This window comes from Corapipo altera, unplaced genomic scaffold (assembly GCF_003945725.1).
Source record: "Corapipo altera isolate COAL_440 unplaced genomic scaffold, ASM394572v1 1, whole genome shotgun sequence".
Classification (NCBI taxonomy): Eukaryota; Metazoa; Chordata; class Aves; order Passeriformes; family Pipridae; genus Corapipo; species Corapipo altera.
In genome coordinates, this window is record NW_020884873.1 from 19,115,451 (window position 1) to 19,142,876 (window position 27,426).

The 27,426-nt window shown below is 45.5% G+C and overlaps 1 protein-coding gene across 2 annotated transcripts; it reads right to left on the reverse strand.

The window, feature by feature from the left end:
* On the reverse strand, window positions 1-27,426 carry EMP1 (epithelial membrane protein 1). 2 transcript variants are annotated; one of them, XM_027668400.1, is made up of 6 exons: window positions 27,392-27,426; window positions 14,673-14,855; window positions 3,482-3,599; window positions 2,573-2,675; window positions 2,325-2,465; window positions 1-1,691 (listed from the first exon to the last, which is right to left on the reverse strand). In XM_027668400.1, the coding sequence occupies exons 3-6, from the start codon at window positions 3,557-3,559 to the stop codon at window positions 1,528-1,530; spliced, it is 486 nt and encodes a 161-aa protein (XP_027524201.1). In that variant the 5' UTR covers window positions 3,560-3,599; window positions 14,673-14,855; window positions 27,392-27,426; the 3' UTR covers window positions 1-1,527. The 2 variants fall into 2 exon arrangements, with proteins under 2 accessions (XP_027524201.1, XP_027524193.1); XM_027668392.1 differs by lacking the exon at window positions 27,392-27,426 and adding an exon at window positions 26,967-27,025.

Consider the following 27,426-nt stretch of genomic DNA (forward strand, 5'->3'; position numbering starts at 1 on the left):
ATAAAGGGAATCAGATTTTATTTTTATACCCACAAAGTTAAAAATATGCATTTCAAAATATTTACAATGACTATATATGAAATAACCTTTGTTAATGAAACAGCAACATACAGTACTAGAATATATCCACCAAATTGATAAAGTCTACATAAGAAGAAAATGTAACAGAAAGAGAGAGAGAGGTAAATAGCATCCATGCACAATCTGCACTGACATGGTTTTTTATACTCTCTACCTTTTAGCTGTGAATGGAGTCACAGGGAATTTTGACCTCATTCCTTGCAAATGCCTCTTGTGACTGAGATTCTTCGAACTATCAGAAAATTGTGGGTTGCGGCAGTACCAATGCCTTACTTTCCTATGCCAGCCTTTCATATGGGAACCTTGTATTACAGAGTGGACTCAAAAACTCTCAGCAACCCTGGGAGGTAGCTCTAGTTCTATGGAAGAATTTGGCAGATGGAAAAGCACCAGATTAAGTGGCTGGCCTAAGGTTGTACATCAAGGAGCAAAACTCACAAGCCCTCCATCTCTTCTAATCTCTCATTTGGGAATACATTTCCTCTGCTAACCATTATCTGCTTTTGAGATGAACTTTGTCACAAGGTGGGCTTCTCAATTAATACCATGTACCAGGTGATGATGTGGGAAAAAAACCCTGTCTATAGATGAGAACTTGTCTCAGTAAAGATCTGTGATATTGCAGTCTGTTACCATGTTCTGGAGTTGAACAGAAGATTATTTTCGTGCAGACACACACCCAGACGATTCCCTCCCTGCATGTGCACCACTGATCAACTGCATCCTCTGTAGTTAGAAACCCATATCTTCACCCGCACACTTTCTGTCTCTCTCTCTCTCTCTCCATCATCAATGCCTGTATATTTGCCATTCCTGGGAATCATGGGAATGTCAAATAGAAAACAGAACAGCAAAAAAATCTGCTGCCTTATTTTTGTAGGTATTTTAATACAAAATTTATCTGATTTCTTCTGGTTGCTTCTAATTTAATGTCTTTAGCGTTCACCTATGCACACATATATATATATATATATATATATATATATATTTAAGAATGTAACAAAAGGCCCATTCCATTTGTTTCAATGGACAAATAAAGGGGTCATAATCCTCACTGCCCAATCCACAAGGCAAACTCAAAGGTAAGTGAGAAGGGCTCTAAGAAGAGAAAAAAGTGTAGCCTTTGTTTTTGTGGTGCCCTTCAATCATCACTGCTGAGCTTGAAGCTTTGTGAAGGTATGACATGACTTAGCAGAAAAGCAGAAGAGCTGTCTGGGTCACTTGCAGATTTCTAGCCCCAGAAGTGCGAGATGAGTAGGAGCTAGTTTTCTCCCTCTCTTTGGTGAAGGAGTTTCTCAGGATTCTACCTTTGTTAGTGATTTTTCTGTGGTGGTGGCAGTGGTGATGATGGTGGCTGTTTCTGTCTATTGGTCCAACAGTTCTCTCAGCAGAGTAATTCTTCCCCATTCCCAGTAGCAAGCCCTCTCCCCTAGACCCCCATCAGCCTTATTTTTTCCTAAGAACAAGGTAGAGGATGCCGATGATGAAACTGAAGCAAAAGCAGATCCAGGCCAATATGAAGCAGTAGCCATGGTGAGGATTTGTGACGTACTGCGTCTTGCCTGTGAACCGAGCTGTGTAAATGGAGACTGCAATCAGAATGCACATCCCTGTGGGAAGGAAGAAGGAAAGAAGAGTTGGAAAACGCACTGAAACCAGCATTGCTGCAAGACTTCTGAAGTACTGTTGTCCCCCGAGATTGTAATGCATGTCTTGTGCCGTATGAGAGAGGAGCTGCTGCCCATTAGGCTTATTTTTGGAGGATTTCTTTTGCAGATGTGATGACATAAGACACTTGGGGATTGTCTAGTGGGTGTCATGAGGAATAAACCTTTGTTAGGAGGAAATCAGTAATAAGATCTGACGACAGTTTGGTGGTAGTGTTGAATCCCATGAGCAGTAGCTGTCTAACTGTTTATTCCCCTGCCCCCTCAAAACACTTGAATCCTTTTTGTTGTCTTTCAAAGGTATTTTGCAAAACCCACTGGAATTTTCTAATGAAAATCTTGAAACATTTTCATTATATACAGCAAAAAAAACCCCAAAAAACCCACAAAACCCGACCCAACACTTTCCAATTTCTCAGTGCTTTGTTTTGTAACAAAATCGGGCCACTGGAAACATTTAGCTGGCTGACAATGTCCCCTGAAGACCATGTGTGGCAAACACGTGTGGTTACTTGTGTTCGCAGAGGCAATGAGATGCACACGGGGCCATCGCAAGGTGTGCATGTGCATACTTACAGCAAACCAGCATGACAGCTCCAGTCATGTAGAAACGTTTGCCTTTTTCCAGAGTGAACAGCTGGATAACGAACAGGATGAGCGCCACGACGGAGAAAATGATCGAGAGGATCATAAAGGCTTGCACGACTTTGAGGGAAGCTGTCAAAACACAGGGAATAGATTGGAGAAGGTCAGGACTCAGTCTTGGTGTTGCGCACCAAGGTCCTGCAATTCACCACCCTGATGGAAATGCAGATGTAACTTACTCTCATCACCGCTCTTAACTGAAAGCTGATTGCAAGTCTTATTGCACAGCAGCCAGAGTCCTGTTGAGATCGTTCCAAAGCTGGAGGAACTCACCATCCAAACCTGAAATAGGATAGAACACTTGCATCAAGGGGGAGGAAGGTTTTCTTGCTCTTCTGCCAGACTAAACCATAAAGTGAGCACGAGTAGCCAAAGTGCCTGAAAATGTCAGCATGTATCGATTGCAATAAGCAACCAGACTGGTGAGAGAAAGTGCTGGCTTCCAGAGCCAGGAGGTTTTTGGTCCAGGCAAAACACCAGGAAGTTTGTTCCAATCATGTGGGGAAGTCTCCCGGGTCATCCTTGCCCTCTCCCCATGCGAGGCGGTGGGAGGGCACAGTGGGCTAAGTGAGCTGCCCAGGCAGGTGCGAGGGGACCCTGAAATCCTCTCCGATGGTCGGTGGGGGCATGTGGGACCCCAGCAGTGCCTCCCCCTCCCCCTGCTGCCAGGGGTCCCCCTCAGCCTGGATTTCCCCAGCAGCCAGGTGGTCCTGGCCCGGCTGCCCCCCTTGGCTTGGGATGCACCCCACTGGACAACAGCCTGGCCCCAACAGCTGGGGGGATCAACAACGCATCAGAGCTGTCATCTGCTGATCTCCCCAGCTCCGACTTGCATTCTCCATGGTGAAGGGTGTTGAGGTGCTGCTGGTTCTGGGATTTGGGGAGATCACAGACAGAGACTGCATCCTGTACCACTCTGTCTGCCTTCCTGCTCTCTGAGCGCACCCATCGCTGTTTCATCTCTCCTCGTGACTGTGAGCAGATGTTCATCACCCACATACCTGAGGACCCACCCTCCAGTCCACCTGCCAGCCATATCAAGGGCTGGCTGCTGCTGCAGAAGATCTCACCCAGGGCAGTCTACTTACGTTGGCAATGGTGGAGACAAAGAGCATGATGACAGTGGCAATGTGAACCACAAAGATACCAGCCAGTAGTACCAACATCTTGAGTCCCTTCTAGGTGGTGTCACTGAAACGGAGAGATCTGGAGAACAAGAACAGAGGGAGGAGGTGAAGGGAAGGGCTGAGTCGAAGAATAGCATTTATTTACATGCAAAAACCATGTTGATCTTAAATCCTTTCTGGAAACATGGAAGCACAAAAAACCCCATCACTAAAACCCTTGTCAAAATCTGCTCAAGAGGTTAAATAGAACCTGGAGGCTAAGGAACTGGTTTGGGAGGAGGTGTAGAACAGGGGTAGATAGCTTGGGGGCATTTTAAAAATAGCATGATTATATACACAGGTACATTGATGTTGTTAACATAAAGTAAAAAATGCCATACTCCAGGCCTACACTCTAGGAAGAGGAGTTTTTGCCCATGCCATTCACAGAGGTCAGGAAGGTTTTTTCTCTTCCTGTTCCCCTCTGGTGTCACAGCCTCTTCCAGATGGTCTGGGACAAGGACAGGTGGTATGGAGTGGAGGACTATGTGTTCCTGAGTGCATTGGGTGTTGAGCAGTGGTGGAGAGTAAACTGGGGGGCAGCCCCTACTCCATTGTGTGAAGAGGAGAGGAAGCAGAAGAGAAATGCCACTGAAGTTATCTGGAGCTGAGGAAGATGCTTAGGTTTGCAATGAAAACTGCCTGTTTCCCTCTTAAAACTTGAGGCATGCAGATCACTTTATTACTGCAATAAGATTCTCTTGTAATGCAAATTCCTCTTTGGTTTGTTTTGGTTATTTTTTGCCTCTGTACCCTGCAAGCTTTTATTTTTTGTAACATTTCCTGTCGTTGATGAACACGTGATCAGAAAGAGAGGGGAATGTGCTTTAGAAAGCTTGCATGACACTGTTTGTCAAGGCTGCTGTCTTCTCACCTGAAAAAGCAAAATACTAGGAACAAATCTAAGCCATGAGAATGAGTGTAGACAATTCACACGAAGCACGTGAGTTTATTTCAGGCAGAAGAACTTACTGGGTCCACTCTGTGGCCAGTAAACTTCCTAGAAAGTTTCACAGGGCTGTGTTGCTATTTCCTTTGGTAGTGCTGGTACTGAAAAGCAATATCAAGTATGTGATTAATGTTAACTGTCAAGTTATTTTGGTCCAGGTGACTCAGTCAAGGTTTGATGCTGTCACCATTTGTGCAGGGTGTGGTAACATTGTCATGTAACAACACAATTGTACTTTATGATGTCTTTCACACAAACTGTGACAAAAAACTTTGTAAAATCCCATTCATGTGTCTTTTTTTACTTGATGACTCCACCTTCTCCACTCCTGTCTTTCCTTTCAGTGTGACCATGAGTGGAAGTGCATTCCTGTAAAGTGCTGCAGCTATTCCTTGCACTGCTTTGGATACAGTTTCCCAAACCACCGTAGGTAGGCAGGCTTCTCCATCAATGGCACTTCAACCAGTTCAGCATTAGCTGGTGACCATGAGGAATTCCTTGAGTTCAAGATCTCAAGGAACCAGCTCTGGTAGGTCATTCCTCCCACCCAAACAAGGTCAGTCCTTAGTAAAACACATTAGATCTAGTTACTGGTCCTATCTCCTTGGCAAAACTTGTCTTCTGTGAGGTTTCCTTCACTTAGGAGAACTCTATGGAGCTGTTTAGTCCTGGCTTGCTGAACATGGACCAGGCTTGCTTGTCTGCTTTGGGGTGTCCTAGCAAACTTCATGCTCTAAAGCTTTATTTGCCTGGATGGCCTGGTCACTGTGCCCTCTCTTGTGACAGTACCTCCCTTAGTGATGATCTTGGAGAAAGCACAGCCTTCTTAGGAGTTCCTCTCTGACTGTAGTGACAGTCATTTATGAGTTCAGCACTGTTAAAATTCAGGTTCTCAATACTATATGCAAGCTACCACATGAACATCCCTGACCTAAGAGTTAAACCCCTTCTTTCCATTTGACTGCAAAAGGAACGAGGGTTTCAAAATGCTGGATGGTAACTGGTACAGGTACCACCACTGTACCTTTAACTAAGAAACTATTGCTGTTGCCATGACTAAGTGACATATCTGCAGCAGACTTGAGTCAAATCTTCCTGTCCTTTTGACTACTTCTTATTCATTTTTGATTACCTTGGTTCTCACACAAGCTGTCACAACTGCTCTTTCCACCATAGGGTATTGGTATGCATTCGCCAAACTGTGCCAAATTTGCCTGCTCTGAAATTTGCCTTTACTTAACAGTAGCTAAACTTTTCTTCTTTCTTAGATGGATTTTTGCTACAACCTTCTTAAAAACTCATTCAGCAGGGGTTTTTTTCCTGATTATTTTTTAGGATCTTCAAACAAAGCTCTCTACTTGAAAGATTAAAAACCTACTTAAATGACACCCTAAAGGACTAGAACAGTCTTTTTAAATGCATTTTTTGTTTGCATTCAAAAATGAAAAGGAGAGATAAATGTTACTTTACAAAGTAAAAAGAAAAAAAAACAACAAAAAAACCCACACCCAAGACTTTGACCAATACTCTATGAAAAAAATGAAATCCTTTATTCCCTTTGCTTTTTCTGCCTGTTCTAGCACTGCAGGAGAGCACTGTTAGTTCAGGTGCTTTCAGTGCACCTATTTCCTGAGAACGTCAGCACCTCTCCCTGAATACACACGCTATCAAATGCAAACTCCCCCAAGGGATATGTGCTCACAGCTTAGTTTTGATTCTTTGTGAGTTAAAGCACAAGCCTCCCTCTCTATTCATTTGCTTTGCCCTTTCTTCATCTCTCTCTACCTGCTAAATAAAACACAAGAGAACAATCCCAAAGGAGCTGGGGGTGAACAAATGGCAGTGAAATACAGTCATCTCTGTCTCTGATGCTATGGCGTGGACTTTTCCTCCCATTAGACAGAGAAGCTGGCAGAGCATCAAGGACTGACAGGAATACGGTTTCCATTTGTTAAGTGTGAGACATCTCTCTCCGCTACAGGGTGGGGTCACATTGCTGGAGCAATAGGACAAAATTGCATGCAAATGCCTTTTCTTCCATTCCCCTACCTAAACTGCAGCTGCATTTGGAGTTCCTCAGGCTCTTCTTGGGCTATGAGTCAGTTTTAGCCTTCCTAGAGCTGCCAGTTTTTCCACTGACTCACCCCAAAGCTCTCAAAACCCACAATTATTTAACCCTACAAGGTTAAGTGCTCAGGACACTGTCAGTTTTAGGACTGCTTCTCAAGAACCGGTCAAGCAAACAGTTTGTGAGTCCTCCTCATGCATCTTCCAGAAGAGAGACACCAACTAAGCCAATAAAAAAAGGGGTGAGACATAACAGGTAGGAGGTAGGACAGGCTGGTGGGGAAGAAGGTGTGAAGGTCATGCACCTGCTGAACAGCCTGCATGAGTCAAGAGAAGACCTTGCACTGATGACAGTGGGCTGAGTTTCCTTTTCACTGGATGACAGATGAAGAGAAATAACAAGCCACACCAACAGTAACCACGAATAATCATCACCCTAGCAGCCTTCAGTACAAAAATGCCTACAGATAAGCATGACAGACTCCTAGCTGTGTAGACTATTTCTCTGACCATGCAGGAGTACACATACCAGGGAACAACACACAGCTCTGGTGCCCTCTAATTCAAGTTCAAGCAGGCTGGCACTATCAATCAAAAATTAAGACAAAGTCTCCTCATGCAGGCAAATTGGTGCCACCCATATCGCCCCTCTGTCTACTTAAGTGCTTTGGATCCTTCTATTTGGAGGGCAATACAGAGAAGAGAGTCCTTGCCCTTGGTTTGCTGCTTCACAAAGCATCAGGATGGAATGAGAAGTGCCACTTGGAGATATGATAAAGGCCAACGATATAGTTTCTCAAATATAGGGAGTGGGCTACTCAAGAGTGTAGGCCAGATTAGGTAGAAGTCCTTTGCTTCTGACAGAAAGGGCACTGCAGTGAAAGGAGTAGAGGGGGAGTGTACATGATATTTCTGCAGGAATGATGGGGTTGTTTGGGGTGAAGAATCAGGGCACTCTCAAGTAAATCTGAAATATTTCACACCTGAAGTGTTCCTGAGGGATGTAGCTCATCTGACCTTCCATTCCCATTCTCCTCTCTGAACTGAGGTCCCTGCTTGGGACTGCCTCTCCCAGGGTGAGTTGGTGAGGTGTGCTGTGAGAGATGCTGTCTGGGGTGAGAACGCAGCCAACAGCCTAGAGCAGCCTATAGTGTCCAGGGAGCAGAGGACATCTAAATCGCACTGCCTGTGCACACTGTGGTGACCTTTGACTCCTCTAAAACTGAGTTTTTCAGCTAAAGTCCCTTTAGTTTTATACATTAGATTTCTCAAAAAGGGAAAGATGGCATTTTGGGGAAAAAGCAAATGCTTTTGGCCAGAACATCAACAAAAATCTCCATAGATTGAAAGCAACTAACATAAAAGAAATTCTGCCTTTCTTATCTGCCACTACAGAATATGAGGAATGCAGTAGTAAGTCAGACCAATGGTCTGTCTAACCAAGTATGCTGTCTCTGATGGTGACAGTAGGAGGTCCAATATTTAGAGAAAGTATGTGAACCTGACCACTGTCTGAGGGGGCACAAAGTCGCACCAGGAATACTGATGGTTCCAATCAGGACCAAGGACACTGGGAAAGGAAGGAGAAAACTGGAGAGTAATGGACAGAAAGTAAAAACTGTTTGATACTGTTTGAGACAGCCATAAACTGCCACCTCTGTTACCAGTACATTTTTCAGTGCAAAACCAACCCACAAAGAGCAATGCTGCCATGTTGCTACCAGTAAGGGAAACCTCAGCATGGGATAAAACCTTCTGCAGAATTCTGCCTTTTGACTGACCTGAGGCCATCACTGCATCTTAGCCCTGCTACAACTCCACACCTTGTCACTGTGTGCGATATGAGCACCAGTCCTCCTTGTGCCCAGGGTTATTTGGCAGGATGCAAAGATGTGAAGATGTCTGTGATATTCCAGTAGCATGACAACATCACATTGTTACTAGAAAGCTCATGACAACTTTAAACAACGACAGAGAAAGATCTTTTTGCTTTCCCCCTTTGTTCTGTTTCTTGCTTCAGATCCAGACGAACCTGGAGTCCTTGCTGACTCCAGAATTCTACAAACCACTGTGTGTCAGCGCTGCTGTTGACAACCAGGTTTTGACAGAGCAGCCTGACTCAATTTACAAGTCAGATGCTTTTTATAGACATGTGGATGAGTAGGTTGGTGCCTCTGGAAAGAGATTTCACATGTGTGGGGAAAGGGTTGGGCAGGAGGTGTGCGTAGGCACACAGAGACCTTTGGAGCCTCTGGTTTATGGCAGTGAGATTTCATGTATGTATGGGTGGTGGCTGTTATGACCACTTGGGGTACAGCAAGGTTGTAAAAGTAGTAGATAAATGTCAGCCAAAAGGAAAGTACAGACCAGCCTGAGGGGCTACAACTGAAAATAAGCTTAAATAAATGGGAGATTTTGTCTGGTTCTTACAGAATGTTTCCTGGTGGTGTGGTCTCCAAGAGATCAGAGGAGTTGCCCTCTCAAGCAAGTGGTGAAGCCCCAGCATGTGAAAAATTTCTTGTGGGATCTGACAAATTCCTCAAGGATCCACCCTTGGTAATGAACATCCACTTGCTGAGAGATGCAGAGGGGAGTCACAAAAGATGACACACAAGGGTTTTCCAGCTCTCATGCTCATGATTCATATCAGAGTGGGGAAATATCAGAGCTCCTAGAGCAGACAGTGAGAAATTGGCATTTGCTCCAGAAGAAACCACCCTCGAGCACTCGCCATGTGACAACATCAACTGAAACTCCAATGCTCGCTTGGTAGTAGGAAGGGGAAGAGACAGCTGCCTGGGGCCTGGCAGGCAGCCAGCAGCTGCTGCTGGAGGAAAACACTGTCACTCCTCACGCTAGGAATGCCAAGGAAGGGCTGGGACTGATGGGCAGCGAGTAAGAGGGAGGGGTGGGAAAGGGGAGTCCACTGCTAACAAAAGCACAGAAGTGTTCCTCTGCACCTCCAGAGGGGCAATGGGGAGTACCCTCACCCCTCAGTGCACTGGATCGTCCCTGGGTGGGTTAATTAGACACAGGAGTTGTTGGCACATGCAGGGTTCTGACAAGATGCCGAGACACACAAGAAACATTTCTCAGAGGACTGACTGGGCATTGATGTGTTGTGTGTGTAGGGGTGTGCATCTGCAGCTCTGCGTGGCTCCCTCTATGAATGAGAGTGTGCATCCGTGGGCTCCCTGTGAACTCTGTGTGTGTGTGTATGTGTGTGGTTGTGAATGGCTTCTTTAAGGGCGCACCTGTCTATCTGTGTGACTTTGACACTGACAGCGCCCACATGGGAGAAACCAACCGACAGGTTTGAAAGAAAAGTTCAAGTGACAGTGTGGTGTGAGCAAAAGTACACAGATCATTCCTGGTGGGACTTCCTCCTTGCAACAGCCCTTACATAGAGGTGGAAGGTCCGTGAAGCCCACATTAGCTGTGTTTTTGGCTGCATTTTTGGATTAAAACTGCAATCCTGTGATTTACATATACAGTTTTGTCTAGATCTTCCTTTTTTTTTTCCAAGAGAGGGTTAACTCTGAAAAAGAAGCCATTCCTTACCAGATAGAGTCTCTCTCTCAAAACTCCAAAACCTCTGAACATGGCAGTACAGCTTATGAGACACTAAGGTCAGTGCAACTCAGGCATTTAAGGAGTCTGAGCTTTTGGGTCAGTCTGCTTCCAGGATGCCTTTATTCCTGCAAGCCAGCTTGGAAAAGACTGCGCAGGATTAAAATGCAAAATTGTGTGGTAGTTCCCTCTTTCAACCACAGTGCACAAGCAATGGATGGGGGAAGCATGTGTATAAAGCAGACACAAGAGGATGCTGTGCAGTTTGGAGCTGGTCAGTGCTCTGTGCAGGGTGAGATGAAGGTGGTTGTGATGGCTGTGATGTAAAATACCTCATCTGGCTCTCAGAAGCCTCCTTACACCTGCAATCAGTATGGGCTGGGAGAATGGTATAAGCTTGTTCATGTTATATGTGGAAATGGCTTTCCACAAGACATCAAGAACTCCCCTATTGAGGGTACACCACGCTGGCCAGGTTGCAGCCATTGGAGGTTGGCTAGTAGGCAGGATGGCCCAGCTGCCCAAGTTTTCCTTCAGCAGTGGTCCGTGTTCTTGGAGCTCATCTTCAGCAATCCTTTGACCAAGCCTGCTCCCAGCTCTGAGCATTTTATAGCTCTCCCCTCTTGCTCCCATGGCTCTCACTATCCTTCCCAGAGCCCTTCTGGGGCCAAAAAAGGGGAGATGTCTTTTTGAAATGAGAAAAATGTGGACATTGGACCCAGTCATGGCATCTGCTTTTACAATTCCCCTCCTTGAGCAGACTCTGCCCTGTGAGGGCAAAAGGACAGCAAAGGTCCTCACCCTGGATTTCCTCTAACACAAACATATTGCCAGGTGGCCTGACATCGCAAGAGCTAAGCCTTCCGCATGAGTCACTGTTCACCTGTTGTCAGCCACTCCATAGTTCAGTGCATTTCGCTGCATGATTGGGGATGATCTAGCCCAGGATCTGTCCCTGGGCTCTTGTCATGGGTGTCTCCCCATGCCTGTGTTAGAGACTGGTTTGCAGGGTAAAGGGGATAGATCTTAATTATGAGCCTGGCAAAATGGTCACTCCCTTGGGCAATGTGGGTTCTGGAGCTCAGTTGTCCTAAGCTGTGCCTCCCTACCATGACAAGACATGGGCTATATTTGGTCTTACTAAGAGAGCAGTCCCCATATACTCTCTGCCCTGCCAAAAACAGTTCAGAAGGACGGTGCAAATTTGGCTACAGTTTCCTTTGCTCATTGACCAGCTATGTTAAATAAGGAGGTAATTCCCAAAACTCTCCCAGCAGAGTTTGAAGAAATCATACTCCAGATGGCAGCCCCGAGATGCAATGTTTTGCTGCTCTCCCCACAGTGTAATGGCAGAAAGCAGTTTAAGAGGCACTCTAGATTTCCCTCTGGGCAGTTTATATGGGAGAATTACTGCTAGACCCACTGTCATGCTGTGAGATGATTGGGTGTGGACTGGCCTTGACAGAGGATCAATACAGGCACATTTGAGATGGTGCTTCAAAACATTTGTTCAGGGCCACTGTTACAGCACCTGTGGCTATGAGTTAGTTATCACTCCTGGCAGGGCCATGGAGAAGAGCCTCCTTTTCTGTGAACATGGTATTGCCTCAGCAGAAAAGACCCGTGAACTATTAAGCATCCATCTTCAGATGGGAAGATGAGAAATCTCCTTCTTTGCCCTCCTTTTCAGGGGAGTAAAATATTAACTCCAGGCCTATTACTTCTCCCTGCCTTGAAGGAAGGGTAAAGGAATCTCGTCTTTTAGTTATTTCTCATTATGGTTTTTTGTAGGAAAACAGAAGGGTGGAAAAAAATTAGGAGTGCCATGCCCTGCAGCCTACCTTATGTTGTGTTGGGTGGCAGTGCTATCATTTCCTTACCGAAGGGTACAGGCACAGGAGCCCCTTGAGATCAAAGGGGTCTCATAGTGCTAGTACTTGTCTTACGGGGCACTTGAGCATCTGAGGGTGAATCCTAGCCCAGTATCAGCTGCCTCCCCCTTTGCCATCTTTGTAGCACGTAGTGAAGGGAGCACCTATCCAGCAGCCACAGCGAACTGGGAGAGGTAAGCAAGTGGAAACGTGCCATGGAAGGGATGTCACGGCTGCCGCCTGGGGTTAATGGAGCCTGTGAAGCCCCATGGGAGTGGGCAGGGCTATGGAAGCAGGCTGTAACCCACCACCCTCCCGCTGTTGCTTGCTTTGAGGAAACTCAAGCAGGCACAGGCTGAGTGCAATGTGTGAGCCTTGTGGCTGGGAGGGTGATGAATACAGAGAAGGATTAGTGTTTGCAGCAAATCTCCCTTGTTTCATTATAAGCAAGGCCCCAAGGTGGGTATTTTACCAAAACCACTCTGGCTATTACCAGCATATCTCCCAGAACTGTTTCAAAATACAATTTGTGCTCCACCCCAGACCACCAAACAGTAATTCCTGCATGCTCCCACACTACAGAATTGAAAGACCACCAGCTAGACCAGAAGGGCTGGTTTTCCAGTCCCGGGGATCTCTGTCCTCAGCAGGGTAGCACCAGAGAAGCACTAACAACCCTGCAGCTGAGGCATGCACTCCAAAACTTGGTGCTTCTGCACAAGATCCCAAGTCACTCCTCCATTAATGTATCCTTGGGTGTGGCTCTGCTCTGTAGCTCTCAGATGTCTATCTCAGGATGGCATGTGCCCAGTGGAGATTCCCTGTTCACAAGGGTAGCTGGGATGAATGGCTCAGACTTTGTGTCATGTGTTTGGATGGTTAGTCATAGCTGGGGGGAACTTCCACAGAAGCCTGCTGAGAGGAATTCCTTAGGTGAGTGTGTAGGGCCTTGCATGAAGGAGCTGCATTTCTGTGTGTCCTTCCAGGTACTGCAGTGTTAGTAAGATACCTCAGTTTTGATCCTTTCCCAATGCTAATCCCCAAGGTAGCAAATAGAAATAAACTGCCTTTAAGGCCTCACTATCTCAGGTGGATTGGGTGGAGGCATTAAACCCCTGTTATCACAGGAACAATAGCTAATGGGCTCCAAGTTTTCACACTTTTCATGTCCAGCTCCCTTCTGTGTTTGCTCAGAAAAGAATCCCACTCCATACAGAAATGTCAAGTGGGCAGTTCCTGGGCAACTCTGCTCTCAGAAGTGACTTGAGGAATTCAAAGCTTCTGACTGAAAGTTGTTCTATGACCACAGCATTTTTAATTTTTTTTTTCCAAAAATGATTTAATTGTCAATTGTATTAACTGACAACTTTTAAAAATTCTCTCCATTCTGGTTGCAGACTGCCCTGGAAACACTGCTTCAGTCAGCTTTCCCACCATTCAGACAGATCTATTTCTCAGTCAGGAGGCACTGCTGCATGACTGAGCCACACGCAATAGGGCCAGAGGGGACCTCGAAATTCACAAAAATCCATCCCTCTGCCACAGAGTTAGGTCAACTCAGCTTCTTGGTCATTGATGTAGTAACTGTGCACAGCTCCAGCCTGAGCCCCACCCATTCCTGGCCCTATTGGGGTAAATACTGTTTCAGTTTCTTTCAATCTGTGCAGGAGTGGGTTGGGTTCCTGCAACAGGAACCAAAGTGTGGTGCCAACAAACTGGCTCTGCTGCACTCTCTTTCTCAGACCTCAAAAATAGTTCAGATTTGACCGCAGGATGCAAACCATAGCAGATACATGAAATGAGAGAACTGGTGAAGAAGTGGAGGGAAAAAGGAGGGGGTGGTTGTGTGGAAAAAGGCAGGTGAAGAGGCAAAATTGCCAGTCTCTGCAATCTTACACTTCCCATCAGTGCCTCTACCCCCTCGACACACCACCCTACCATGCAGCCCGTGGTGCTCTTAGCAATTCCACCCGCTCCCTCACTTCGCCTCGCAGTGCTCCCCACTCCAGGGTCTGTGCTGCCAAGGAAGGCACAGCATGCATTTCTACCCATCACGTGGCTTTTCATAAGAACTGGGGCTTGGCTTCAGCCTCAGGAGTCGGGACCCCCACAGAAAAAGAGAATGTCTCCACTGTACCCCAGAGTCTGCACCTTTGGGGCCTCTCAGTCTTCACTTGGAATGATTGGTATTGTTTTTAATTAGAGCTTGGCAAACTAATGACGGAGGAGAGAGAGACAAGCAGAAACATGCGAAAGCCAGAAAAACTGAGCCAGCAGCCCTAATTCCAAGCAGGCATTTTCCCACATTTGTAAACAACACTACTCCAAAAGCACACAACAGCACCTGAGCCGGGGCTGGCCGAGGTTGGGCACCCTGTGTCTGCACACTGGCTGCATGTGCCTGGGAGGTGAAAATAACACTGCTTCTGCCAGTGCCCTGGGGTTGCAACCAGAGAGCCCTGCAGTGTCCCTTTGCCCCGTAACGCAGCTGGATTTCAAAGGAAAATATGAAAATTAAGGTGTGTCCCATAGCCAGCTCGAGTGCCAAGGTGAAGAGAAGTGAAGGAGCAGAAGAGAAAAGCAGACTGGTGCTGCTGGGAATGGGGAACAGCCAGTGAGAGAGGAAAGTTGGTGAGGATTTTTGAGCAGCTCTTACCGTATGGGCTGGGGCCGGTGCTGGCACCTGTGGAAGAAGGAGAGTGCTGGGTTGCACTGCTGATGTCCTGGAGTGCGGAGCTGGAGTGAAGGGGAGTGACCTGGTGGTGGTTTAAGTTTCCTCTGGTGGTGTGGGAGGGTGGTGTCTTTTCTGTTTTAAAGGAGTTACTATGAATCAGTGTGCCTTTAAAGAGAAGGAAAAAAAAATAAAATTAATGAGCTACGCCCTGCTTTGTTGGCAGGGAGTCAAGAGTCTCTGGGAGGAAACCAGCGATTCAAAGAAATCTGTACAGGGCTGTGTCTGACTCAGTGTGCAGTACAGAGACCGCAGCCTGGAAAAACTACTGACGCTGATCCAGCTGAGTAAGAGAGGCCCACAACAACATCTGTTTATAAAACTGAACTTCTGGTTGTCATAAAAAAAAAATGTATAGTTACAAATGTGGCAACAGGACTTCAACAATACAATCACTCAAACAAACAGTGGGTTGGCAGGGGGGATCATGAGGCTGGGTGAGTCACCACATCCCCTCCCTGTGCTCTGTGGAGAGAAGTCACTGAGGTTGGCAGCATGGGGGGTTTCAAATCAGATCTGTGGGGTTGGCATGGACAAGAATTTCAGGAATATATCAAGGAGCAGAGGTGCTCAAAATGCAGCTCTGGCCTTGTGGTGACTCTGGAATAAGTTGGCCATATGCTGGTAGTTTGCTTCCAGAGAGAGCAGGCAAGGAAGGAGAAATAAAGAGCTTGTTATTCACAGTTTTCTGAGGTCAGCATTTCTTGTCATCTTCAAGACTTCTAAAAATAGATCCTTTACGTTTGCAGAGAATTGGCTGGTGGAGTTGTCTTATAGATGCTACAGGCAAGATTGAGTGGGGATGTGCTTGAGATATGGATGAAAGGGGAAGAAGTTCATCAGAAAGCATCCGTGTTAAAATGTGATCCATATTGTGATAGAGTTGGTGGTTTGCTACAGCAAAGAATCAACCTTGTCTTTGCAGAGGCCCAGCAAGAGATAAGCAGATACAAAAAAAATACCTGGCAAAGCCCTTTCCCACTTTAATGAAGATGACATTGGATTGCCTTTATTTGAAAGACAAAGCTGGTGCTCTTTGAAATCTACACAGATTAAAAAAGATCTTGCTGTTTTTCAGATTGTTCTTTATGTCTGGTGTTATTGATATGTGTCTGGTCTAATTTTAGACTATAGCAACCTGCTTATAAACAGAGCTACGGATAAAACAGCAGCAAAGATGACACATATGGTGGACAAAGACAATCCCGTGGGAAGTTTTCCAGTGATGGAAAATAAACATAGGGTCTTTTTTCCTCAAGGATAGAATAAGCCTAATTGGGTTTAATACCTATGGATTAGAATGTGCTTCTTGGTGATATACATGAATACAATAACCAGGGAAAGGAAAGTTTATTTGCTTACCCTGCAGAAGGAGCTGCACCATCCATTTGCCCTCCTCTGTTCCCCCAGCACAGTTATTTGGATCCCTACACAAAATACTAGATTACAGCATCTCAAAGCAAACTCTGTGGATCAGAGTTCAGCTGTGTCTCTGCCGCAGACCTCTTCACAAGCGACTGCCCACCTGCCAGAGAGCAGCTGCCTGCACAATCACAGAATTGCTATCTGAGACCCAGCAGCCAAGACACCTACATCAAAAAGACACTCACATGGAGAGTGGAGCCCCCGTGGAGGGGGTGGAGCCTCCTAAGAGGCTGGGTATGAAGTGAGCCGTAACTGGCAGTGCATTATTTTTTGTCCAGAGAGAGCAAATTAATTTTGTACAAACTGCTCTCTAGCCTGGGAGGTTGTGACAGGCAATTGCCAATATCAGAGGCTTTGCAGGAAGGCAGAGGTGTTCTGCAGCGTCAGCTTGCCCACAGGAGCACTGCTTCCCAGCTCTCCATCTGGAAGTGTTGGTGCCCAGCCAGGAGAGTAAAGAAAAGTAACCAGACAGGTCACATAGGCTGTGGGCATGGCCTTGGAAAAGCACTGGTACCCTGCCAACAATTGGTTTCATCCCTGTTGTTAGACCTGTCAAGCCAGGTATGACAGGAGGTAACAGCACGTGTCCAGTGAATAAAGGTGTGGGTAGATGCTCCTGTTTGGGAGCAATGCAGCATGTCAACAAGATGATGGTTTAAGCAAGAGATGGTACCCCCCTAATGTCAAGGAACAATGAGGTAAGGGGAGAGCTCAGCTTCCACTGAGCAGATTGGTAGCTCTTTGGGATATTTTCACCTTGCATCTGGATACAGAGAAAGAGTAGAAGGGATTGAACTTCCTACCAATAGGTAAAGGTGGGAGAAAGTGTCAAGTTGATAAGATTTGTCAGGTTTTCTGTAGCTGTTTGTCTGTGTATGGAGGGTTAGCCCAATAAGTCTTTATGTGTGTGTGGCTGAGAACCAGCTCTATTTACTCACCTAAAGAAGAGGCTGGTCTTTCTATGTGTCTGCAGCAACTACTCCCTTTAGGGTGTGTGGTTTCCACAAGGCAGGTTGCAATAGAAAACCTATGACATGAAAAGTCTCATCATGAAATCGAAAGTCTAAAGCATACTGCAGCTTTGACATACTAAGGTTGAAGTGCCTCAAATCCCCAAATCATAATCCATGGTGTCCCTTGACCTAAGCACCACTCAATTCACAGTTTTTTCTGAATGCCTGCAGTCTGCTAATAGGAGATGGTCAGGTCACAGCCATGAGAATTTAAGCTGTGAGAATCTGGGTTAGCATTTTCACAGTCAACGAGAGGGTGAAGCTTTCCCACGCGTGCCATGCCTTTGCTAAAGTTCCTTCCAAATAAGCAGCTTGCAGCTGCCGTAAGTCTGCTTGTTTTGCCATGCTCCACACATTTGCAGACATTACTACTGTCTGTGAACAGTAGCCCTCGGCTAATAAGATGAGCATCCACAGTGACATTAGATAAGACAAACATTAAGCATTCGCAAGACCAGAACAAACCTAGATCAAAGGAGGAATGGACAATAATAACTGGGACATGGGGTGTGGAGTTAGGAGTGGGGGAGGCATGGTCAGGCTTGGCTGGAAGCATCTAGAACAGATTGTTTCTGGAGAGTGGAGGTGCCAGGAGAAATAGGCCATGGCCTCTCTGTACTTTCTGCAGATGCGAGAATCTGTGCTTAGGAAAGGTCTGTAGCTGACTTCTCATGCTCTCTGGAATGCTTTCAACAGGAATTTAGCTACATGCTATTTGGATATGCTTTTCTGGCTAATTATCTGCAAATACACATTGCATGGTAAGCACCTCTCAGCCTAAATAGCATGTCTTTCTACCTAAAGATACTTATACTCCTTCCTCTCTCTAATGCCTGCTATTTATTCTGTGTATTATCTTGCTGGCTGGTTTCAGGACAAATGGAAGTGATGTGGTCCATGATGTTAGCTACTTCTACACCTGTCATGACATGGAGAAGGTGCAGTTGAGCCTGAGTTAATGTGTGGGTTTAAAGAAATAGAAACCAGCAAGTTTCATACTGCTCTGTAGTGGTGTAACTGATGTGTTTGTGTGTGTATTGTGGGGCTATCCACGGGATACAATAAAAGACCCAAAAATTCCCTTGGTCCTTAACAGGAATAAAAAAATTAATATGGGCATGAGATAAGGAGACCGTTTCTATCATAATTTGATAGTGACTGGAATTTACTTTTGTCCTCCCATGTGGAAAGGACCACACACTTTGTTTTTATCTTAGAAAGGGAGATAAGATTCTCCTGTGTAGTGAGTGGACTGGCATCTCACACTGTCTGACAATCACGTTATGGTCTCCGCAGAAGATTCTCCCAGACTTGTTCAATGGCAATTGGTGTGTAACTGGTGAAGGGGTTTGAACTAGTTCTTAGTGGGTCAGGAAGCCAAGAGGTGCCTTGCCTTTCCAGGTGTTGTTGAATGGACTGAATGTGATCCTCAGGCTGAGGTTCTGAACACATAGAGGAGGGAGCATGAGCTGGCTGGTACTCCAGAGACCTGAAACTAGGAAAATTTAACTTTTTTCTGAGCTCTGGTGTAAAAGAAGGTGTGGTGAGATGAGAGCCACCTGAAATTAAGTGGTCTTCCCCTGCTTTTATAAAAGCAGGGGAACTGCAGTCCCTATCTCATTTACTCTTACTTTAGGCTCTATCTCAGTCTCTTCCTTTTTTTCCATTGGAAACAGCCCAGCTGAAGGCATTTGCTTATAATGTGCAAATGGTACCTCTGCCCTGGAAGACCCATCTGAGCTGTCACTTTCCACAAGAACCTCTCCCATTCCACATCAAAGGAGTAGTGGTTGTTGGTATTCTCCACCTGCGCATGAAGATCTCTCTCTTCCATTCTGGTAACCAAGGAGGTTTTCTTTATTGCTTTCTCCTGCTCCTGCTTCTCTGTCTTCTGTGACTGTTGTACCATGCAGTACACAGTCCTGATTGCTTCACCAACAGGTTTTACCATGTTAGTGGAACAACAACTATCCTAAAAGCACCAAGAACTGGCATAGGTTGACGGCGTCTTACTGTTCTCCTTTCATTCAGTGCCGACAAAGCGAATTAGCTGCTTGACCATCCTGCGTCCTGGACTGCAATTTTGTTATTGGCTGTAGAAACCAACCTTGGCGAAGAGGCCGAGGCAAGGGCGGGGCCATTTGCACTGTGGTTGAGGCTTGACAATGGGACTTATTTCTTTTTATCTGCTGCTCCTATGAGCTATTTGCATGTGTTCTACTCAAGGCTTGCTGGACTTTCTTCTTAGACCATATGTTGATGTCCTGAGAAAGTTGTAGGATCTCCTTCTCCAGCCAGAGGTAAGGCTTGGAAGGGGCATGGAGACTTCATACTTGCTTATCACTCTTTGCAATATCTTGCATTTTTTGAATTTCAGGATGCATTTATTAAAGTAACGTAGTGTCATAAGCTCTACAGATATGCAGGGAGAGTGCTAGCCTAGGAAGCTAGATGGCAGAGACTGCAAGGGACTCGCCATATTAACAAACCAAACAGGCAGATCTCTTTTGCAACTAAATGGAAAGAAAAGTCCAGGGAAGGCTTGCTAGTGGTGTGCGTACTGGTCTCCCCGTGGGGGGGAAGGGTTAGTGGGAGCAGGAAAAGCACCAAGCTCAGTGCATAGTGAGGAGATAGGAGAAATAAAAAAGGGAAATGTAGCTGAGATGGAAAGACGGGCTGGACATTGACAAGGTCAGGGCAGGACAGAAAGGGCTGAACGTGATGCAGCCAGTAAGGATAACAACTTCAAGCTCCAAGTTCCTGAGCCAAGTGCTGGCAGGAGGCTGGGAAGTCCTCTCCTTCCTGTTGCTGTTGCATGGCAGAGGGAGGGGACAATCTCTAGGTTTGCTTTTCCATTCCCTGATGGAGGGGGAAATGACTCCTGTGACTGTAGAGCAATGGTTCCTTTCTAAAAGAGGAAACATCCACTTGTGTCACACTATGGGCCAGCTTCTGAGTTTATTTGCAGCAGGACAGAACTGGAACGACTTGCATCGACTTCATAGCAGTCTTTCTGATTTTGAATCAGGGATTGAAGCAGTGACATCATGTTGAGAAGCTGGTGATAAAGAGAGGATTTATGAGGAGGAAGACCTCTTACTTCAGCACAAAGACTGAACATTTAACTAAGCTCTCTCTCTCCTTCCTTGCTCCCTGCTTCTTGCCAGCTCTCCATTGGACTTTTGAGAAGGAACATAAGTTATACTTTGCTTCCCCTTGTACACACTCACTCCCTGTCTGTACCTTATGCATTCATAAGCACAAAAATTTTCTTGACTCCATTCCTTCTCCTTTTGTAATGTACAGTCACCACTTGCATGGATCCCTCATGCTTGTGGCAGGATATGGGCAGGAAATAATAGCACGAGATTCAAACTGGAAAAATGCAATTATCTGGGGGAAAATGAACTCAAAGTTAGCTATTCAGAGTGTGAGCCTTTGGAACTTGCAAGAGAAATAAAGCTGGAAGGAACTTAACAGAGACAGCAGACGGAGAGCTGGAGAAGAGCTTGCACTGTGGTATAGCACCTAGCAGACCATGTCATTTAGAGGTCTTCAGATGCTGATGTCCCTCTCACATCCACAAATCTCAGAGCCATGTTTCACCCTCAGAGATGCCATATCAGAGGTAATGACAGTGAAAGCTAAAGGTTTTCATTGCTGAGAGGATTTCCCTTAAATGTTATGGCAAGGGATCACTCTAGTGTAGTCACAACAGTGTTGTGGGACTGAGGAATTGCCTGGATGGTCTGTGATACCTTCATACCAGTCAAGGTCAGAGGCATCATGCCACTGTGCAGCTCCATGGTGGGAATATGCGGAAGACATGAGCTAGCAAGAGGGGGGATAAAGGGAGCACTCACCACATTGCCAGGCTCTGAGGGTGATTAGATAGGGTGATTACATAGATGGGCTTTTTGATTTCAAGTGTACCTATAAAGGATGATGCTTTGTGAGTGTGAACAAAACGTCAGCAGAACGTCTCAATATCACAAAATGATTGCTTGAATTTGATAGGTATGTCTGAACACTTCCATCCCTCTAAGATGTATGACAAAAAGTGAGAATTAATGAATTGAAGCAAGGAACATGGCAGATTGGTAAAGAGAGCTTACAAGTGAAGAATAAGGACTCTTGGAGGTGAATTGAAGAAATGTGGATTTGGAACCTTGGACTGAAGCTTAAGAGTTGCCCCAAAACTGTAAGTACTGCCTTGCTGAGAACAAATGCTACATCTCTTGTGATATGCAAGAGAATGAGTCTACTTTAAAATAATTGCCCAAATTGGATTAGAGGATGAAAGCGAGCAAAATGAGGCAGAGGCTGAATAACCTGCAACAATAGCTTTATAGTGGCCAGGTTCAGTATGAATGATGAGTTTACTGGGTCAAGTGAAACACAGAGGAGCAAGGGGCACCATCATCCTCATCACCCTGAGATTAGCTAAGTTGGTTATATGCATGGTGCTAATACCACCAGGGCCATGGGGCTGATCCCTGTACAGGCCATTTACTTAAGAGTTGGACTCAGTGATTCTTGTGGGCCCCTTCCAACTCAGAATATTCTGTGATTCTATGACTTCCAGAAGAACAGGGCAAAAGCCTTCTAAGTGCAGGGTCTGATCCTCTTCACAGTGCTGCTCAGTGTGTGTGTTGGGGTGAGCAATGTGCAGGCAGGTGTTTGGGCCACTCCAATGTCCTATTTCTATCATTGTAGCTAAAGAGGCAGTGAGGCCACATGTTAGGAAATCCTACATCTCTTACAGATGGTTATGCTCCTTAAACTGGTGATGTTTCCTACAGATGATGGCGAAAGAGGCCCTTCTGACTTGTGAACCACATGCAGAATAGCTATTCCCACCAGATCACCACAGCTCCAGCTGGCTGGCCATGGAGTCCTTTTCTCTATAAGAAAAGTGGTCAGGGCAGAGGGAAGGAAGATAGTGTTTTTTAAACTCTCCAAATGTCACAGCGAGGATGGGCTCACTGTGAGTCAGAAGCAGTAGTGTGTCAGGGCAAACCAGCTCTGATCTGTAAATGAATGCTTATGAGCTGCACTGCTGCTTGTGGAGATTCCTTGTGCTGCCTCCTATCCACTTGTTTCAATCCAGTGCTGTTACCTTCATGGCTTAATGCAGAGGTGATATTCATGCCATGGGGCAAAGAGTGGGTATGGTGGAGCTCTGAAAGTTAGCAGAGATCTCTGCATGTCACAGCCACCAAAACAAGTGATTGCAGAGTGAAAGCAGGATGGAAACAGCAATGACAAATGGAAGCTGCAAAGTCTTTGGTAGCTGATGCGCATCTTCATCTCTCACAGGGGTTTTACTGTTGTCTCTGCTGTCCCCTTTTTGGGGAGCAAGATATGTGGCTGCATGGGAGACATGAATTCCCAGCCTTTCTCTTTGCTGGAAACTGATCACGCCCAATAGTCATACAAGTGGCAACTAACTGTTCTCCATCCCACTTTGTCCCAGCAGCAGCTGATGCTGCTCACCAACATGGGGCACTGGGTATGCACTGTCCTTCCCAAAACACCTGGAAAGAGTTGCCAAGCTGAGAGGCTCTGAGTTACTGGAGATTTGTGGGGGGTTCTCCTCTCAGGAGAGCAATCTCTGAAGGCAGGCTGTTGCTGTGTACCATGAGCTACTTGTAAAGCTGAGTTTTTAATACAAGAAAGGCCAGCTTGTCACTGTAATTTAAAAATCCTTTTACCATCTAGGGAAATGTCAGCAGGCAGAAACAAGCAATGGGAGGGCTTGACCCAAACACAAAGAAGCTGCTGTTTTCTGCCTGTCCTTGCTGTCAGCAGTGTTAGGTTGCTCAGTGCTACTTGAGAAAGCAGCTCTGGAAATTCTCTTCCTTCCATGAAAGCTGAAGATGTGAAGTGAAATGTCTCTGCCTGAATAAACACCTGCCAGACTGTCATGGGAAGAGCTGCAATGTTGAAGTACAGCAGGGTGAGGACTGGCATAAGGCCCAAACCGGGAGTAAAGGAGAATCCTCTGGCAAAGCTGACACCTTGTTTTTGATGGCTTGTTTTCCACCTACAGGTGTAATCGATACTCAGGTGCTGGAGTGACTAAACTTGCCCGCTGTTGCTGCTGCCATTGCAGCTGCACCAAGCAGTGTGGCGGAATAGAGGGAGGGGATGGGTGTGAGACAAATTCCTGTCTCGAGAACCACAGAGGCATTTTCATGCCTGGGATACTTTCCTATTTGCTTTCCCCCAAGGTGGCCCCTCTCGCCTTGGAGACAGTGTGGCACCTGAAACCATGGGGCACATGACCATGCAGTTATTGATAGCTCCAGTTCAGGAGCAGAAGGCCTATTTTGCAGTTCAGAATCTAGGCTGGGGGATTCTGAGGGGCAGAATATGGAGGAGCTGGGGTGAATCCAAATAAGATAGCACGGTGACATCCTCGTTCAGAGAGCCTGTGGTTTGGCAGAGGAGAGTGGAGGGTGTGCTGTGCCCACACTTGGCCCACTGGTGTGTTTCTGATCCATCCTACTCTTTGTAGATGGCTCAAGGAGGATCCTTCTGTGTACAGACTTGTTCGCAGCTGATGGAAACTTGCCCAAGACATCCTGGCTTGCCATCACTGGCCCCATAGATGAAGGGAAGGGACATATCAGGAATGTTTCAACTCAATGGAGGTGAGGAGTTGCAGTGGGATGGTGCAGACCTGCACCCTATCCTCCACTGCTGTGGATAGCCCAGTCTCTCCACAGTGCAGTAACTCTGTTTTCCCTGTGCAGCCTTCAGATCCCCTGGAACTCAAAACCATAGAAAACACCAAGCATCTGTGTTCAGTTTCTTGCATCCTTGTATTTGCTGTATTTAAGGTCCAGGTCATTAAAGCAACTAAGTCTAGTTATCACAAAGACTGTCCTCACATACCTGTTGTCTGAGCACACTGCTTCTATAAGGGCTGGTGCCAGGCAGTCTTGTGCACTGGACCAGTCTCAAAGGCGAGCTCTGGCTGTGGAGAGCTCTGTAAATGGGATCATAAGTAAGAAAACAAGCATCAACCTGAGCACTTCAAATAGTCAGTCTCGACAAAGAGCTCGTCAGAAGGACCTCACAAGGCTCTGTGCTAGCACTAGTGCTATTCAAGACACTTGTTACAGTCTGGAGAGGAACACTAACAGCAAGTTAACAGTTTACTTGTGTCCCACAATTATTTCAGAGAGGCAGTATAAGGCTGACTGCAAAGGGTTGCAGAAAATCTCCTGACTCTGAGTGGCTGGACACTCCCTGACAGATGAAATTCAGTGGCGGCAAAAGCAAGGCAATTCCACTGGGAAGAAAACAGTCTAGCTGTACAGATATACTGAATGGTGAGAGTCTTGGATACATTGAGTACAGGCTGCTGAAAACACTCTCTCAAGGCTCTGTTGAGGTCAAAAAGCCAAAGAGAAATGTTAGGAATGAGTACAGAAGAAACAAAGAACATGATTATGCTTCTGTGTACTTCACGGTCTGCTGAAAGTTTGAAAGTTGTGAGTGCTTCTGGTTACTACTTTGAAGAGCATAAAGACACATTAGTAAAAGAAGAAAGGACAATGATCAGAAGTAGGAGATAGTTTCTGGGGAAACATAGATTGCTAATCTTGAAGAAGAGATTCCTGAAAGGGAATCACAAATGATATGGAGAATGTCAACAGAGAAATAACATTCATGCAGTTCCATATCACAAAAACTAATGGCACCTGATAAACTGGTTAGGCAACAGGTTTAAAATAAACAAACTTTTCCACGTAGGCATCTAGGAATAATGGAACTCTGCCACAGAGTGTTGGTGGAAAACAATCCATGAAGGATTTGGGCACATCTATACAGCATATTTCCTTTGGAGACTGTTGGATGCAGCAGCATAGATGTTACCTCTGCATCAGAAGTGTCCTAAACAGCAGGCTGATTGGAGGTGAGCAGGAGAACTGGGATATAGCTTGTTTCCTCTGTTTCTTATACTTCTTTCCTAAATACTTAGTGACTGCTAGAGAAGATACACTGCTTATTTAACCTGGGCTACCACAGGTTGTCTTACATTTTTAGTTTGTTTTTTTTCCTACACTATTTTCCTAAATTGTCATCTGACCACTGATGATGTATCACAGAAGTGGAAAGTGAACCAGTGAGCTGGAGAAGAGCACAAACTTCCAGATGGAGAGCCAGCATATCTTATAGAAATTCTTAATGTTTTTTGCACTGGTGTGCTAGGACATACCATAAACCAGAAATAGGGACTTTTGAGTGAAAGTAAGCAGATTGTGGTAATTTTCTTAAAATGAAGAAAACATTGTTTTTCCTGTTAGCTTGGCGAGGGCAGTGGATGTCATTAGACATTTAGGAGATAGAAGAGACGTAATCTTCCCTTGCTGAATGAGCAGTAAATATGCCCTAGCTGTCTGATCCAAACAGTTACACCTGTCCAAGCAGGAAATGCCAAGCTTTGTATCAGTAATGAAATTTGGATTCTGTGTATTTGCAGCCATGAGTAGGATATTTGCAGAAATAACTGAGAGTAAAATTTCTCCCCAGGGGTGTTGGTCTTTCCAGCTTGCACAGAATCACTTCTTGGGGACAAATTTCAATAGAGGAGAATAATTTTGCATGAATAAGCTGAAAGGAGATATCAGCTGTCCACAGACAATCTTTGTGGAGGAAAAGATAACTAGCTACAAGTCCAGGACTCTGGGGTGCTGGTAAGAGAAATATGTTGGTTATGGCTTAGCACAGTTTCAACCAGCAAGCTGTCCTAGCCTCAGCCTCTCTGGAGGTGTTTCACAATGTAAGATCCTGTCACGGCTCTGGGAGTGGGAGAATATTCTCTCTGCAAACAAAGCTATGTTTTGGTTTATTTGGCCTTTTCCATTTCAAATGCCTTGATTGCTGGTGCCTGTCAAGTCATCTGATGGCCAACCTCTTCTCAGAGACTACAGCTTTTAAGATGATACATGTCCTGAACCATTCAGCTATGGTCCTGCTTTTTTCCCCTGTTCTGTTCTTCCCAGATTCTGACTCCACCTTCTCTGCCTGCCTGCCCATTTTTCCATTTCATTATATCCCCTCGCCCAGGACTGGAGAAGAAAAGCCCACATCTGGAGGCCATTCACAGCTGGAAGATCTCTGCTGACCTTCCTCGCTTTGAAATCCAATCCGTGTAACCTTCTGTGTAAATACATGGCAGAAAGAGGCTTTGTGAGGGGAGCTTGTGAAGAAACCCGTGACTCTACATCCTTTTTCAAGTGCAAGACTTCCAGATTTGGGTTTAGGACTTCCTAATTTTGAGGTCTCCAAATATGCACACTGAAAGCAATTCAGAAAGAGGTGTTTATTCTTCTGCACACTATCCTCCACTGGTGTGAATAGCCTCAACCTTTCCCGTGCAGTAACTCTGTTTTTCCTATGCAGCCCTCAAATCCCCTGAAACTCAACAACACACAAACCAACAAGTATCTGTGTTCAGTTTCTTTCATGCCTGGATTTGCTAGATTTAAGGTCCAGGTCATATACCCAGCAACAGTTAAATGAAGTTGCTGAAGCATTACATAGGTTCCAACATCCACAACTGATTTTGTCCAAACAGTTCAGTCACTGGCCTTTGGGCTGCATTTTGTCTGTAGAGCAGTTCACCCAGGCTCCTGGTAACTTTTCCACCACTGAAGAATAAAACTTTATGTTTCTTGCATCCTCCTTGCCGAGTTAGAGTAAATTGCTTTAATGTGACCCCCTGCTTGCCAGGAAGGTGAATACTTTGTAATTCCATTTTCAATACCTTGGAACAGAGCTTTAGTTGTTATCACTGGGTTTGTTTAGCCTGTATAGCATTTCTTCTATGACAGCATTATGGAGTGCTTTACAATGCTTACAACCACACTCATCATTGTCATAAATGCCCCTGTCATGACTAATAGGACAAAGTTCATTGAGCTGGTGGTCTGGAATTTAAGGCTTGGCACAGAGGAAACAGGTGTGTCTTTTTCTTAAAATAATAAAAATTAAAATAAAAATAATTAAAAAAAATAAAAATGAGGGAGATGTCATGTTTGTTTCCCAATGGGTTTCTGTCTACTTTTATGTTCTGATAAGGGCCAGCAGCTTCCTGTGCCTTTTCTGTGGGAATCCACTGGTTTAACTGCGCAATAGCCTCAGGTTTTTCACCCTGTATTGGATCTCTGGGACATGAATGGGTCCAAATACCTTATCTTCTGGCATCACACTAAGGTACTGTTCCA